The following is a 15,654-nucleotide window of genomic DNA, read 5'->3' on the forward strand; positions in this document are numbered from 1 at the left end:
GTGATAGTTTGCTAAGAATGATGGTTTCCAGCTGCATCCATGTCCCTACAAAGGACGCAAACTCATCCTTTTTTATGGCTGCATAGTATTCCATGGTGTATATGTGCCACATTTTCTTAATGCATCTGGAGATCTTACTAAATGACAGCTTCAGGATGCATTCCCCAGTTATTCATATTTGATAGGTTTATGTCAGTGCTTTTTAACAACACCTCAAATGATCGTTAATGCAGTGACCCATGAACCACATTTTGAAAAACATTGACTTCAGGTTTTCTACTTAGAAGGTCTTTATTCCAGATGAATCTAAACAATTCAAAGAGAAAGCTTATCTGCAAATAGTAAGATATAAATATTAGAATAGCTTCAAATTCACCCATCTGTGGAAGGCCTACTATGTTCTATGCAATGAGGCAACTCTTAAGGATACAGAGAAAAAATAAGGCGTAGTTTATTTCTTGAAAAGTGTTCAAATCCAGTGAGGAAGATGGATATGCAAACAGGTAAAGTGCAATATATTTACAATGATAGAATTTTGTGTAGGGTTATGTACACAGGACAGAGGAGATAGGGAAAGGTCAGGGAAAGCTTCAACAGGGCTTTGACTGATGAAGAGTGAGGAGCTCTTGGTGAGGATCATATCACACTGAGGGAGGAAAAAGAAAACAGAGGAAAAAATTCAGATTTACCATGTAAGCACAACCCGACACTGACTCATAACCAGGGAGTAAAAGAAGGATTAGAGAGTTTGGGACAGAATGTATTAGTGGTGCTATAAAAACAGAATAAACCATGATTTGACTTACAGGCTAACATGGAGATCATCTTCTTTGGTATCTCCTCTTGCATTTTTTTTCTTTTTTCTTTTTCAAGACAGAGTCTCTCTCTGTCGTCCAGGCTGAAGTGCGGTGGCACAATCTCTGCTCACTACAACCTCTGCCTCCCAAGTTCAAGCGATTCTCATGCTTCAGCCTCCTAAGTAGCTGGGATTACAGGCATGTACCACCATGCCTGGCTAATTCTTGTATTTTAGTGGAGATGGGGCTTCACCATGTTGGCCAAGCTGCTCTCAAGCTCCTGAACTCAAGTGATCCACCTGCCTCAGTCTTCCAAAGTGCTAGGATTACAGGTGTGACCACTGTGCCTAGCCTTCTCTTAGACATAATTTTTAAATGGGTAGATACCTAACATCCTGACAATGTGGGAACCTATGGTTTGGAAGCATGTGGCCTTATCTGGCATCCAGAATTCCATCTTAAAGGCCACAGAAATGTTCCCAACCCAAGCCACTTTAGGCAACCAGGATACTGTGGTATGATTTAAGATTAAGTTTACGACTTCTATTTATTTTTCCAACTAAAATTTCCGGTTAACTAAAACAAAAATCTTGTTCTTAATAGACCTCAGCTCATTTAACGTGTGTCAGACTGCAGGCATCTTGCTGAGCTTAGATCAAAAAAGTTATTTAAAAGTAAACTAAGATGTTGATAAACGTACCATGGCTATATAGGATGCTAGCATTAGGGGAAGTTGGGTGAGCAGTACATGGAAGCCTTCTATACTGTCTTTGCAACTCTTTGTAAATCTAAAAGTATTTCAAAATAAAAACGTTTCATAAAGGTAAACTAAGAAATACTTCTTTGTCATGGTGATTAAGCAGTTTAGCATCTCCTCCCATCAAAAACAGAAAATGAACTTCCTTTAAGAAGAAAAAAGTGAATCAGGAATGAAGTCGCATATTTTATTGGCTGATGATTAAACTTCTAATATATTTTCAGAACCAGTTTAACAAAAGTGCAGTTGCTCTATATACGTCTAAGACTGAAACAAAAACAAGGAAACTTTGTGTAGCTCTCGTCTGATCTACATGGTAAATGTTTCTTGCTCATACTCATCATTCACCATCCATATTTACAAGTGAGAAAAATGTTACCATCTCAAAGGCCACAGAAATGTTCCCAACCCAAGCCATGGGAGGGAATAATATCATTGAGGCAGGCAGCCCTTATTTTGTCCTGGAGAAGAGAGTCATTGTACTGGAGGATGATGTGTATGTTTTCTAAAGGAGCTTGCCTTCTGACTCCTTCAGAGACGGAGCCACAGTGGGTAAACCTCTTCAGGCATTGCCCTGCTTCAAAGCAGACAGAAATGTAAACAGTGGCAGTATACCAGGATCGGGTTTCTTTGCTTTAGCTACCAAGAGTCAGGAAAGAGAAACCAGGTATTTATTTAGGTTTGTCATTATTGCTAGGTTTTCTTTTAATGATAAGGGGAGAAAAGAAGTATCTGTTCAGAAACAAAGTATCACAGAGCCTCAATAGGATTACTTTTTCAACCACCCCTAGGCCACGTGTTTTTTAAGTCAAACATAAAAACAATTTGACCCATTTTGTTCTTTGTAGTCATTGCCTTCTAACAGGCATCTCCAACTCAGTTATTCTTAAAATATGCTGCTAGACGAGACAAATAATCTATTTAAGAACAGATTCAAATAATCTTCATAGATTAGCATCTATGTTTTAATAACAGGGTCTAAATAATAAATTTCTCTCTCTACAGAGTGATTTCTCTCTCTCAAATAATTCAATTTATGAAAGGAGTTAAGGATATGCTTTTTAACACCTGGAAAAGAGTACTTAACATGATCAATATTTAGGATGCAGCCAGCTAAAGCAGATTGACGTTACAAAATAAAATAAAGCCTTCTCCCTTTGAAGTCAGTTAAAGGAACAGCTTTCATGACTCAGAAAGATATCCTAGAGATCTAAGAAGCTCTGGAGAAAGAAAAAGAACTAGAAGACTTGGCTTCAAAATTTACCTCTAGTACTTCCCAGTTATGAGTTAGCTGCTATATTAATTAATTGCTTTATATAAATCATGTCATTTAATCTTCTCCACATTTCTATGAGTTGGAAGTTAATAACTACATTTTCTGGATAAAAAACCTGAAGTTCAGAGAAGTTGAACAACAACTCAGAAAAAACAGCTAGTGAGAGTGAAGGGAGGATCCAAGTCTACCACCTGCATTACTGTTAGGGTATTGTACATGGGAGTAAGGAAAGTATCCTACTACTAAGATTTTGACTTCCCAACCTCTGAGTTTGTCCTTTGACAAAAAGCCCTGCAATGGTGTTCTTATTTACCAAATGGTCAGAGATTTTCTCAACATATTGACTATAAGGAAAATGATAAACAATGTAATGAAATGACACTATGAAAATAAAATAATCTAGGAACAAATATTATTTTATTTTCATAGTGCTATTTCACTAAATTGCAGCACTATTCACAATAGCAAAGACATGGAACCAACATAAAAGCCCATCAATGATAGACTGGATAAAGAAAATGTGGTACATATACACCATGGAATACTATGCAGCCATAAAAAGGAACAAGATTATGCCCTTTGAAGGGACATAGATGGAGCTGGAAGCCATTATCCTCAGCAAACTAACACTGGAACAGAAAACCAAACACCACATGTTCTCACTTATAAGTGGGAGTTGAACGATGGGAACACATGGACACATGGGGGGAAAAACACACACTGGGGCCTGTCAGAGGCTGGAAGTGGGAGGAAGGAGAGCTGGAGAGCTTCAGGAAGAGGAGCTAATGGAGACTAGGCTTATTACCTAAGTGATGGGCTGATCTGTGCAGCCAACCACCATGGCACACGTTTACCTATGTAACAAATCTGCACATCCTGCACATGTACCCCTGAACTTAAAATAAAAGTTGGAAAAAAAAAAAGAAAAAAGAAAATATTAGGTTGGTACAAAAGAAATAATGGGAAAAACTGCAATTACTTTTTTTTTTGCACTAACCTAATAAAATGATCTTCAGAAAAGAGTCTATTTTTTTTAAATGGCAAAAGACAGAGTACTTTATATAATTGGAATAATTTTTACACTTCTTCTTGATACACACTTCTTACTTTCTAAAATTTTCACAAGTCATCTTAAACATTAATGCTGTCACCAAATAAATTCTCACAAAGTAATAGAAAGCTCAGAAAATTTTTTGAGAAGTAAATTTAGAGGCAAGGATAACTTGAACTGAGAAGCATTCATAATTTTCTATTTTGAGAAATATTCTGTAGCATTTATAAACATTATATTTTAATTTTCTATTTAAATGAATTAATACTGTACCAGAATACTACAATGCATTTAGAATCATAGGCAACTGTCATATTTGTCCTTTCTTGATGTTTGAAGAAAATGAACTTCCTTTTGAATGCTGCCCTTGTCATTTAAAATTGGTCTTCTCCACAGGGGACATTCACAAAAAACTCTCAATAGGCTTTAATTTGGAGAACTTTAGCTTTGCCTTAGCAGCTTTTCTTATATCTTCTCTTAATTCTATCAGTTTAGCCTTTATGTTTTGAAATTATATTGTTAAGTGCATATACATTAATTATTGTTGTAATTCCTCCTCTGTAGATTGTATTTTTAGCCTTTGGATGATGTTCCTCTTCATCCCTTTTTTTATATGCCTTTTGTCATAATTCTGAATTGTTTGATATTAATATCATTACCACATTTTTCTTTTGTTTTGTGTTTTCCTATGCTCTTTGGTATTCTTCTATCCCTTTCTTCCAACCTCCTTCCCATCTTGTAAGCAGAATATAGCTAAATACTTTTGTAATCCAATTCAAAAGACTTTATTTTTAGTAGATAAGTGTAGGTCTTTGTATTTATTCTGAAAATTTATTTCTATTATTCTTTAGACTGATTTCTATCATGTATTATGCTGTTTCTTTCCTCTGCTTCTTTTTTTAATTCCTGTTTTCTGGTGGATTGTTATATGTTTTTTAATTCTCCACTTTACCCCACCCCACAACCACCTTGCTGATTTTGAAATTATGGATCACAATGTTATATTTCAGTGATTACTTTTACATTTTAATATACATATATGATGCTATACTTCTAACAAAGTTTAAGATCATATAGTATCTTCTCCAGTCTCCTTAACTAAGGCAAGCATCTTATCATTCTTTAAAGTCTCTTCTAATGGCATCTTCCCTCATCCTCTGCCATTTTCCTTGGCATTATCCAAAATTTTATTTATCTTAAAACATTGAATTATTTTATGGTCCATAGTTAAATCATTCTATCAATGTATGCCACCAATTGCTGTGTTCATCATTCATTTTTCATGTGCCTTTTTTCTTCTGTTTCCAATTTCTTATTTCTGAAATATGTTATTTATTAGTTCATTCAATTAGATCTGTGAGCAGACATCTTTGTCTTTGTATGTTTGAAAATGCCACTGTTTTACTCTGATCATTCAGGGGAATATTGAAATCTAAGTTGACAGATATTTTCCCTCAGCATTGTCCTATATCTTCTTGCATCAATTGATGAGAAGTGTTCTGTCATTGTAACTATAAATGTTTGATAGGTAACAGAGTTCTTCTATCTGTTAACTTTTACATTTTTCTCTTTACCTTTGATAATCAGTACTTTTACTACAATTTGTCGTAGTATCTGTATTAGTTATCTATTTCTCTGTAACCAATTACACAGAAACTCAATGGTTTAAAATAATAAACAACAATCACTTCCTAGTTTCTACAACTCAGGAAATACAGAGTGCTCCCAGGCTGATCTGTGGATTATGTTTGCAGTCAAGATGTTGACCACTTCTGCAGTCATCTGAAAGCTTGACTGGGCTGGAGGATCTAATTCAAATGTGGCTGACTCTTAAGTTGGTATAAATTGAAGCTGGCCAGTGCAAAGCCTCCCTTCTTCCCCATGTGGGTCTCTCCTCAGGTTACTTGAGTGTCCCCACACTCTGGCACCTTGCTTCCCCCAGAGTAGATGATCTAATAGAGAACAGGGAGGAGTTAGTAATGTTTTTCATGGTCTAGTTTCAAAAGCCACACACAGTCACTTCTGCCACATACTATTTATTAGAAGTGAGTCTAAGTCCAGCCTACTTCCAAGGAGAGGAGAAGAACTATACTCTACTTTTCCAAGGGAGAATTTGTGGACACATTTTAAAACTACAATAGTGTCAATGCAAAATGTACCAGAAAGTCTCAGTAACAGAATCACCAAGCAGAAGAAAAAACTTCAGAGCTTGAAGACAAGGCTTGAATTAACCAAATCCATCAAAGACAAAGAAAAAATAATTTTTAAAAATGGACAAAGCCTTGAAGAAGTTTGGGACTATGTTAAAAGTCCAAACCTAAGAATAGTTGGAAGGAAGAAGAGAAAGAAGATAAATCTGAAAGTCTGGAAAACATATTTGAGGAAATATTCAAGGAAAACTTCCTTGGCCTTGCTAGAGATCTAGACATCCAAATACAAGAAGTTCAAAGAACACCTGGGAAATTCATTGCAAAAAGATCATTGCCTAGGCACATAGTTATCAGGTTACCTAGAGTCAATATGAAGAAAAGAATACTAAGAGCTGTGAGGCAAAAGCATCAGGTATCCTAAAAAGGAAAACCTATCAGAGTAACAGCAGATTTCCCAGCAGAAACCCTACAAGCTAGAATAAATTGGGGTCCTATTTTTAGCCTCCTAAAACACAATTATCAGCCAATAATTTTGTATCCAGTGAAACTAAGCTTCATAAATGAAGGAAAGATACGGTCTTTTCCAAACAAATGCTGAGAGAATTAGCCACTACAAAACCAGCACTACAATCTAAAATGAAATCTAAATCTTGAAACAAATTCTGGAAATACACCAAAATAGAACCTCTTTAAAGCATACATCTCACAGGACCTATATAACAATAACACAATGAAAACAACAACAACAACAAGGTATTCAGGCAACAAATAGCACAATGAATAGAATAGTACCTCTCATCTCAATACTAACGTTGAATGTAAATGGACTAAGTGCTCCACTTAAAAGATCAGAATAGCAGAATGGATAAAAATTCACCAACCAAGTTTCTACTGTCTTCAAGAGACTCACCTAAAATAAGGACTAACATAAACTTAAGGTAAAGGGATAGAAAAACATACTCCATACAAAGAGACACCAAAAGCAAGCAGGAGAAGCTATTTTCGTATCAGACAGAACAAACTATAGAGCAATAGCAGTTAAGAAAGACAAAGAGGGACATTATACAATGATAAAAGCACGAGTTCAACAGGAAAATATCACAATCCTAACTGTTTATACACCTTAACACTGGAGTGCCCAAATTTATAAAACAATTACTACTAGACCGTAAAAATAAGAGAGATGGCAACACAATAATAGTGGGGGACTTTAATACTACATTGACAGCACTAGACAGATCATCAAGACAAAAAGTCAACAAAGAAAAAATGGAATTAAACTGTACCCTACAACAAATGTACCTAACAGATATTTACAGAACATCCTACCCAACAACTGCAGAATATACATTGTATTCATCAGCACATGGAACATTCTCCAAGACAGACCATATGATAGGCCACAAAACAAGTCTCAGTGAATTTAAGAAAATAGAAATTATATCAAATATTCTCTCAGACCACAGTGAAATAAAACTGGAAATCAACTCCAAAAGGAACCCGCAAAACCATGAAAATACATGGAAACTAAATAACCTGCTCCTGAATGATTTTTGGGTCAACAATGAAGTCAAGATGGAAATTAAAAAATTCTTTGAACTGAACGATAATAGTAGCAAATAGTGACAGAGCCTATCAAAACCTCTGGGATACAGCAAAAGCGGTGCTAAGAGGAAAATTCATAGCATTAAATGCCGACATCCAAAAGTCTGAAAAAGCACATATATACAATCCAAGGCCACACTTCCAATTCTCCATGCAGTTGGTGAAACAAGAACAATCTAAACACAAATGCAGAAGAAGAAAAGAAATAAAAAAGATGAGAGTAGAACTAAATGAAATTGAAATGGAAAACAATACAAAAGATAAATGAAACAAAAAGCTGGTTCTTTGAAAAGATAAATAAAATTGATAGATCATTAGCTAGATTAACCAAGAAAAGAAGAGAGAACATCCAAATAAGCTTTATTCGAAATTAAATGGAAGATATTACAACTGATACCACAGAAATACAAAAGATTATTCAAGGCCAATATGAACACCTTTATGGGCATAAACTAGAAAACCTAGAGGAGACAGATAAACTCCTGGAAATATACCACCCTCTTAGATTAAACCAGGAAGATGTGGAAACTCTGAGCAGACCAATAACAAGCAGCAAGACTGAAATGGTAATTTTAAAACTGTCAAGAAAAAAAGTCCAGAAGCAGACAGATTCATAGCTGAATTCTATCAGACATTCAAAGAAGAATTGATACCAATCCTATTGACACTATTTCACAAGATAGACAAAGAGGGAATCCTCCCTAAATTATTCTATGAAGCCAGTATCACCCTAACACCAAACCAGGAAAGGACATAACCAAAACAGAAAACTACAGACCAATATACCTGATGAACATAGATGCAAAAATTCTCAACAAAGTACTAGTGAACTGAATCCAACAACATATCAAAAAGATAATCTACCATGATCAAGCGGGTTTCATACCAGGGATGCAGGGATGGTTTAACATATGTAACTTAATACATGTGATACACCACATAAACAGAATCAAAAACAAAAATCACATGATCATCTCAGTAGACATAGAAAAAGCATTTGACAAAATCCAGAATCCCTTTGTGATTAAAACCCTCAGCAAAATCAGCATAGAAAAGACACACCTTAAGGCAATAAAAGCCATCTGTGACAAACCCACAGCCAACATTATACTGAAGGGGGAAAAGTTGAAAGCATTACCCCTGAGAACTGGAACAAGATAAGGATGCCCAGTTTTACCACTTCTATTCAACATAGCACTGTAAGTCCTAGCCAGAGAAAGAAATAAAGGGCATCCAAATCAGTAAAGAGGAAGTCAGAATGTCATTGTTTGCTGATGATATAATCTTATACCTAGAAAACCCTAAAGACTCATCCAAAAAGCTCCTAGAATTGGTAGATGAATTCAGCAAAGTTTCAGGATACAAAATTAATGAATACAAAACAGCAGCTCTCCTATACACCAACAGTGACCAAGCTGAGAATCAAATCAAGAACTCAACCACTTTTACAAAAGCTACAAAAATAAAATACTTAGGAATATACCTAACCAAGGAGGTGAAAGACCTCTACAAGGAAAACTACAAAACATTGCTGAAAGAAATCATAGATGGCACAAAGAAATGGAAACACATCCCATGCTCATAGATGGGTAGAATCAATATTGTGAAAATGACCATACTGCCTAAAGCAATGGTCATTGCTTTAGGTCATTCAATGCAATTCCCATTGAAATACCACCACTACTCTTCACAGAATTTTAAAAAAGCAATCCTAAAATTCATATGGAACCTAAAAAGTGTCCACATGGCCAAAGCAAGACTAAGCAAAAAGAACAAATCTGGAGGCATTGCCTTACCCAACTTCAAACTATACTACAATGCCACAGACACCAAAACAGCATGGTACTGGTATAAAAATGGGCACAGAGATTGGTGGAACTGAATAGTGAACCCAGAAATAAAGCCAAATACTTACAGCTAACTGATCTTTGACAAAGCAAACAAAAGTATAAACTGGGGAAAGGACATCCTATTCAATAAATGGTGATGGGATAATTGGCAAGCCACATGTAGAAGAATGAAACTGGATCCTCTTCTCTCACCTTTTAAAAAAATCAATTCAAGATGGATCAAGGACTTAAATCAAAGACCTGGAACCATAAAAATTCTAGAAGATAACATCAGAAAAACTCTTCTAGACATTGGCTTAGGCAAAGACTTCATGACCAAGAACTAAAAGCAAATGCAAAAAAAAAAAAAAAAAAAAAAAAAAAAAGAAAAGAAAATAGATGGGACTTGGCCGGGTGCATTGGATCATGCCTGTAATCTCCGCACTTTGGAAGACCAAGGCTGGCAGATCACTTAAGGACAGGATTTCAAGACCAGGCTGGCCAACATGGTGAAACCCCATCTCTACAATAATACAAAAATTAGCTGGGTGTGGTTGTATGTGCCTGTAGTCCCATCTACTCTGGAGGCTGAGGCAGAAGAATCACTTGAACCTGAGAGGTGCAGGTTGCAGTGATCCGAGATAGTGTGACTACAATCCAGCCTGGGCGACAGAGCGAGACACCATCTCAGAGAAAAAAAAAAAGATGGGACTTAATTAAACCGACAAGCTTCTGTACAGCAAAAGAAATAATCAGCAGAGTTAACAGACAACCCCCAGAGTGGGAGAAAATTTTGCAAATAATGGATCTGACAAAGGACTAATATCTGGAATCTACAAAGAACTCAAACAGCAAGACAAAAAAAAAAAAATTCCCATCAAAAAGTGGGCTAAATGCTCAACATCATATGGAAAATGCTCAACATCACTAATTATCAGGGAAATGCAAATCAAAACCACAATGTTATATCACCTTACTCCTGTAAGAATGGCTATAATAAAAAATAATAGGTGTTGGCATGGATGTGGTGAAAGGGGAACACTTTTACATTGTTGGTGGGAATGTAAACTAGTATAACCACTATGGAAAACAGTGTGGAGATTCTTTAAAGAATTAAAGTAGATCTACCATTTTATCCAGCAATCCCACTACTAGGCATCTACCCAGAGGAAAAGAAGTGATTATACAAAAAAGATACTTACACTTCTATGTTCATAGCAGCACAATTTACAATTGCAGAAATATAGAACCAGCCCAAATGCCCATCAATCAACCAGTGGATAAAGAAAATGTGAGATATATACATACACACACATATACACACACATCATGGAATACTACTACACTGCTTCCAATCCCAAACAAATATGGCAAAACGAACAGTAGTAACAGCAATAACATCAAAGTGAAAAACGTCAAAGGAAAACTAACATTGTCTAAAATTGAGCCTATACTCAAAGTAGAGTTCAAGTATAGTCCTGTATAGGTCATGGAGCAAAACTGAAAGGAGACTCAGAATTGACCTGCAGTTGCCCTTGAACCCTGACAAAGAACACTCTAAGAGAAGAAAATGACAAGTGAATATAATTCTCAAAATTTACTGATGGAAAAAAATTATTGATACTCTTAACTTCAGTGGAATAAAGTTTTGGAGATACCACAGTTGCAGAATAAAGACACTTAATATCCGTGTAAAAACACCATGGCCATCCCAACCACTCTAAGTTACTTGGCTGATAAAGGGAAAAGAAAAAGGGGGAGAGAGTGTGTGGGTTTTTTTTTGTTTGTTTGTTTGTTTTGCTTTGTTTTTTTTTTTTTCCCCAAACTTAGAAACAAGCACATTGTCGTGGGGCTCTAGAAAGTTGTGTCCAGCCCGAAGGCATTCAAATGCAATTTTTCAAGTCTAATCAGGCCCAGTCATGGACCTTCTTTTATTTCTCCTGATTGAAGTCTGTGATACAGACAGGGAATCTGCAGTTTCCTAATGTCCAGATGACCAGTTTTAAATATGAAAGAAACTAATATTTATCCAATACCTGTGCTTTACCAGGCACCGTTAGGAATATTGTAAAAAAAAGATTTCTTCATTTGAAGGTATATTTGATGGACAACCTCTAAATCTCCTTTTAACAATAAATGTATTCAATTTAGAAGTTTTAAATAGTTTTTGAACTTGATGCTTAAAACAAAAACCAAGAATGTACCACTGAGTTGATGGAGGTAGGGAAAGTTCAGACAGTAGAATCTCAATGAGGAATTACAAATTCTCTTAAATGTAAGGGGATTGGGTGTTAAGTGTAAATATAAGACCTTCTTATTGGGAAGACTCAATGTCTATAAAGGGGGTTGAATTTCTGGCTCTGCACCTGCAGCAAATCTCTAAGACTTAGATCCTTTGTCCAGAAAATGGGCTAATTTTGGGGAGAGAAAGTGAAGGGTTTCACTATTTATTTATGACAAATATTCAACACTCACAATTCTCTCCAATCAGAAGTTCTTTGAGATGCTGTTGGTCTTGACCAGTCAGAGAATGGAGTCATCTGACTCACCCATTCTGAGAATGGCCCTACAGACAGTATAGGTTTTAAATTGACCATTAAACCTGCCTATAACCTTGTCAGCCTTGGCTAAGTTCATCTGGATGGATGCATGGTCCTTGGCATCCATGATGTGGTTGCTGGCAGATCATTTCCACTGCATGTACAGGTTCACAAACTTAGGCTGGATAATATCAATTATGTTCAATTACAGAGATGTGGCGAGAGTTAAACGAGATCACGTAAAAAATGTGCATGAAAATATCCATAATCTGTGAAGGACTATGCATTGAATGTTGTTGTCATTGAATGTTGTTAGCAATAGCATGACCATTTTTTACTTACAAATAAATATTGCAGTTGACTTATTACTAACTCTAAGAAAGGTTCAAATTGACATGAACAAATAAAACTTCAGGAAAGAAAACTAGAGTTCCATGTGGGGACTATGTCTAACATGGTTATATTAAACATTTTGGAACAATTAATTTGGTTTTGTTGTCTCTCTTCTAGGATTTTTAAACATTTATAAATTCTCAATTCTTTCTATCCAATCTAAACATTTTACAATATCCTGTGGACCTTACTTCCTTAGTAGATTCCCAGAAGGTAATGATTTGCTCTTTTCTGCTCTCCAAGCAGCTTCTGTGTTGGTACAGAGTTGCAGATCTCTGTTGGTGGTAGGTTCTATTCTGCAGAAACCCCCTAATCCTCTGTTTACCACAACATGAGTCTATTGCCATAGAAATGATAGCTGAGATCCCAGATCCAACACCACTGACTTCACAGCAGGGCCTGGTAAGAGGAGACTCTGAGCTAAGAGGGGGGAACACAATGTATGAGAATAGTAGGCACTCTGTAGCCTTGAAAGAAAGGGTAATTGTCAACATTAGAATAAAAATTCATGAAAGAGCTACATTGTTAGGTGTGCTGTAGTTTATTTTCTGTATAATACTGCCTGGCTAAAAGTAATCATTTTGAAATCTTATGTCGTTTAATAGTTTGCTTTCAAAAGGTCAGCAGTTTCCCTTGATTGCATTTGTTTCTTATTGAAATAAGAAACAAGCAGCTTCTAATCAATCTTGTTGCACAATTGATGTTTCTGTGGTCAAAGATTTCCCTTTTCATGATGTGTTGTTTTGTTTGCGTGTTTATTGTGTGTGTTTGTTTTGTCTTGTTTTTATTAACAGAAGAAAGTGAACCTGAACAAGATACTAAAGGTATTTTTTTTCTTTCTGCATGGCTTCTTTTTAAATGTGTAGCTCTTTTCAACTGTTTATTTTTGCTGACCTTATAAACAACTCTAAGTGCCATTTTTTAAAGAAATAACAAACAATGTATAGGGAATATTAAGTCACAGCACTTAACAGTGTTATTAGATAGGCGTCTTTATTATATAATATGCTTACTGACCATTTGCATTTCTTAAGAAAGATCGAGTTAAAAGAAATGTTTAAATTTGGTGTCTCTGGAAAAACAAACAAAATGAAATGAAATAAATTAGCATGAGAGTATAAATCCCACATAGACTGGAAAAGAAAGCTACCCTTTGACTAAAAGACTTTTGAGGGCAGTAGGGGCTTTACAGTTTTGGATAAATGTTAGGATGTCAAGGTGCCAATTTGGTTTTACTGTGATGATTTCAACAAGATCAGGAGTATTATGCAATTGCTCCAAATCAATAAAAATTAAGTTATTTTAATTGCACAGAGACATATATATGTAGTGGAGTATGATTAGAGGAAAATAGCTGGAAATTAAATTTGGGAAAAATTCTACTTTTTTCTAACAGCTTTCTGTCAACAGTTTCTGTTTTCTGTTTAAAAAAAAAAAAAAAAAAAAAAAATTTTGCATTTTGTTTAAGCCCCAAACTTTGTGCTCTTCTAACCTAAAATTTGATATTTGGGGGATGAAATTCGTGAGTTCTCATGTAATAGAGTTGTCTGTAGGAATTAATCTTAAACTGGTATTATTTAAAACAGTACCTCCTTATACCTCCTTATCTTAGTATCTCATATAAAGTACAGATAATATTTTCTTATTTTTAAATACTGGGTTGCTTACAACTAAATGCAAGTAAAAAAGCATTTTGCCTGGTCCTGTGTGATTTTTTTTCTTAATTTATTTCTATCAGTTGTTGTTGGTTTGAATCATGTAACCTAAAAACCCTTTTCAAAGGAAGCTAGAAAATAACAAAAGAGCAAGGGAAAAGAAAATCCATGGGAGCTCATTGTGTCCTTTGAAATAACTTCTCAGAAATAGAAATTGATAAGAGACTTAAGTATTCCTCTGGCACTGCTCCCTTACCAAGAAAAGAGAGGCAGTTCATCTCCAGCCAAACCACTCATTTATTTCAGGACTTAATGTGGATCCTCTGTCCCTTGGGCTTTTTATTACACTCCAGTGCAACTTCGGAGTGAATCATGCCTTTATCTTTTTACTATATGTTACTCCTGAAGATGACAATCAATAATAAAACTGATTATGTATCTGAAAGTGCTTTTAAATAAGGAGAGAGAGGATATAATGTAGGTATGTTATAAAAGATTTTAGAATTGCTGGCTTCTTGAGCCCAATTTTGAATATAGGATTCTCCACTTGCAGCTAGCCTGCAAGTCTGCCCAAGAGACATTAAAGCCCCAAACTCATGAATAAATCCCATGAAAGAAAACCCAGAGATAAAAATATTACCTGTGTCTATTTTCCATGTTGCAGATGCACTTGCCTGCCCACAGGAAAGCAAGTGGCTTAGGGCTCACAGTGAATTGGAGAATTATGGATAAGACTATGTATGGAAAGAGTGGTTTGATGACTTTTTTGTTTAAAAATCCATATCAAAACAGTTATAAATGCTTTCCAACTAAGTAATTTAATGCTTCTTCTATTAAGTGGTTTGTTTATGTAGCAAAACACTTTTATATTCTTTTATGCAAATAAAACACAATATAGGGATATTCTATGCCCATTTTATTTAACAAGAAACATGTCATATAACTTTTTAAATTGATGACCTAGAATGCATTTTCAGCTTGTGACTACCATTGAAATAATGAGATTTACTGTTGACCTATGTCCCAAGTTTGTTATTGCAGGTGTATTATTATTCATGGAGTTTAGTCTGACATTTATTTTTAATTGCAACTGACTTTATTGTTTATGATGCTTGAAAAACATGTCAAAATTTCCCTCATCACCTTTTTATCTTTCATATTTGAAAATGGTAAATCTGAGTGTTATGCAATTGTCAGATAGAGTTGGGTAAAAATATATCAGCTTTATTGCTGATAAGGCTGGAATGAAAAATAAAGATTTCTATTCCATGTGAGAATTAGACTAACATAACTTCTGTTTCCTCATCCTCCTCCTCCCCACCCTACTCTTTTGTGATGCTGGAGAGACAGACAAAAAACAAACAAGCAAACAAATAAATCAGTAATTACCAAATGATTCAGATAGTGGTGTTATGATAAAATATAAACAAGGGTAAGGGGAATGGGGATGAGAAAGTACTATGATAAGGAAACATTTGAGTAGAAACCCAAAAGACATCTGCTATCTTCTTTGAGAAGGAAGGAACACTGGAAGGAAGGGTGGAAACTAACTTTCAATACTGAAATAAGGGGGTTGAGTTTCTTTTCTTTTTTTTTTTTTT

The 15,654-nt window shown here is 35.3% G+C and overlaps 1 protein-coding gene across 4 annotated transcripts in view; it reads left to right on the forward strand.

Annotated features, from left to right (window-relative positions):
- The window catches only part of MUSK (muscle associated receptor tyrosine kinase), a 130,333-nt gene that overhangs the window by 47,415 nt on the left and 67,264 nt on the right, over nucleotides 1-15,654 (forward strand). For 2 of the 4 annotated variants that reach the window (XM_017870708.1, XM_017870709.1), the window contains exon 6: nucleotides 13,193-13,222. The exons of the other annotated variants lie outside the window; for them this stretch is intronic. In XM_017870708.1, the coding sequence (XP_017726197.1) occupies nucleotides 13,193-13,222 (30 nt within the window). The remainder of the gene's footprint in view (nucleotides 1-13,192; nucleotides 13,223-15,654) is intronic. 4 annotated transcript variants of the gene reach the window in all.

This window comes from Rhinopithecus bieti, unplaced genomic scaffold (genome assembly GCF_001698545.2).
Source record: "Rhinopithecus bieti isolate Rb0 unplaced genomic scaffold, ASM169854v2 scaffold_5719, whole genome shotgun sequence".
In the NCBI taxonomy this organism is placed as follows: Eukaryota; Metazoa; Chordata; class Mammalia; order Primates; family Cercopithecidae; genus Rhinopithecus; species Rhinopithecus bieti.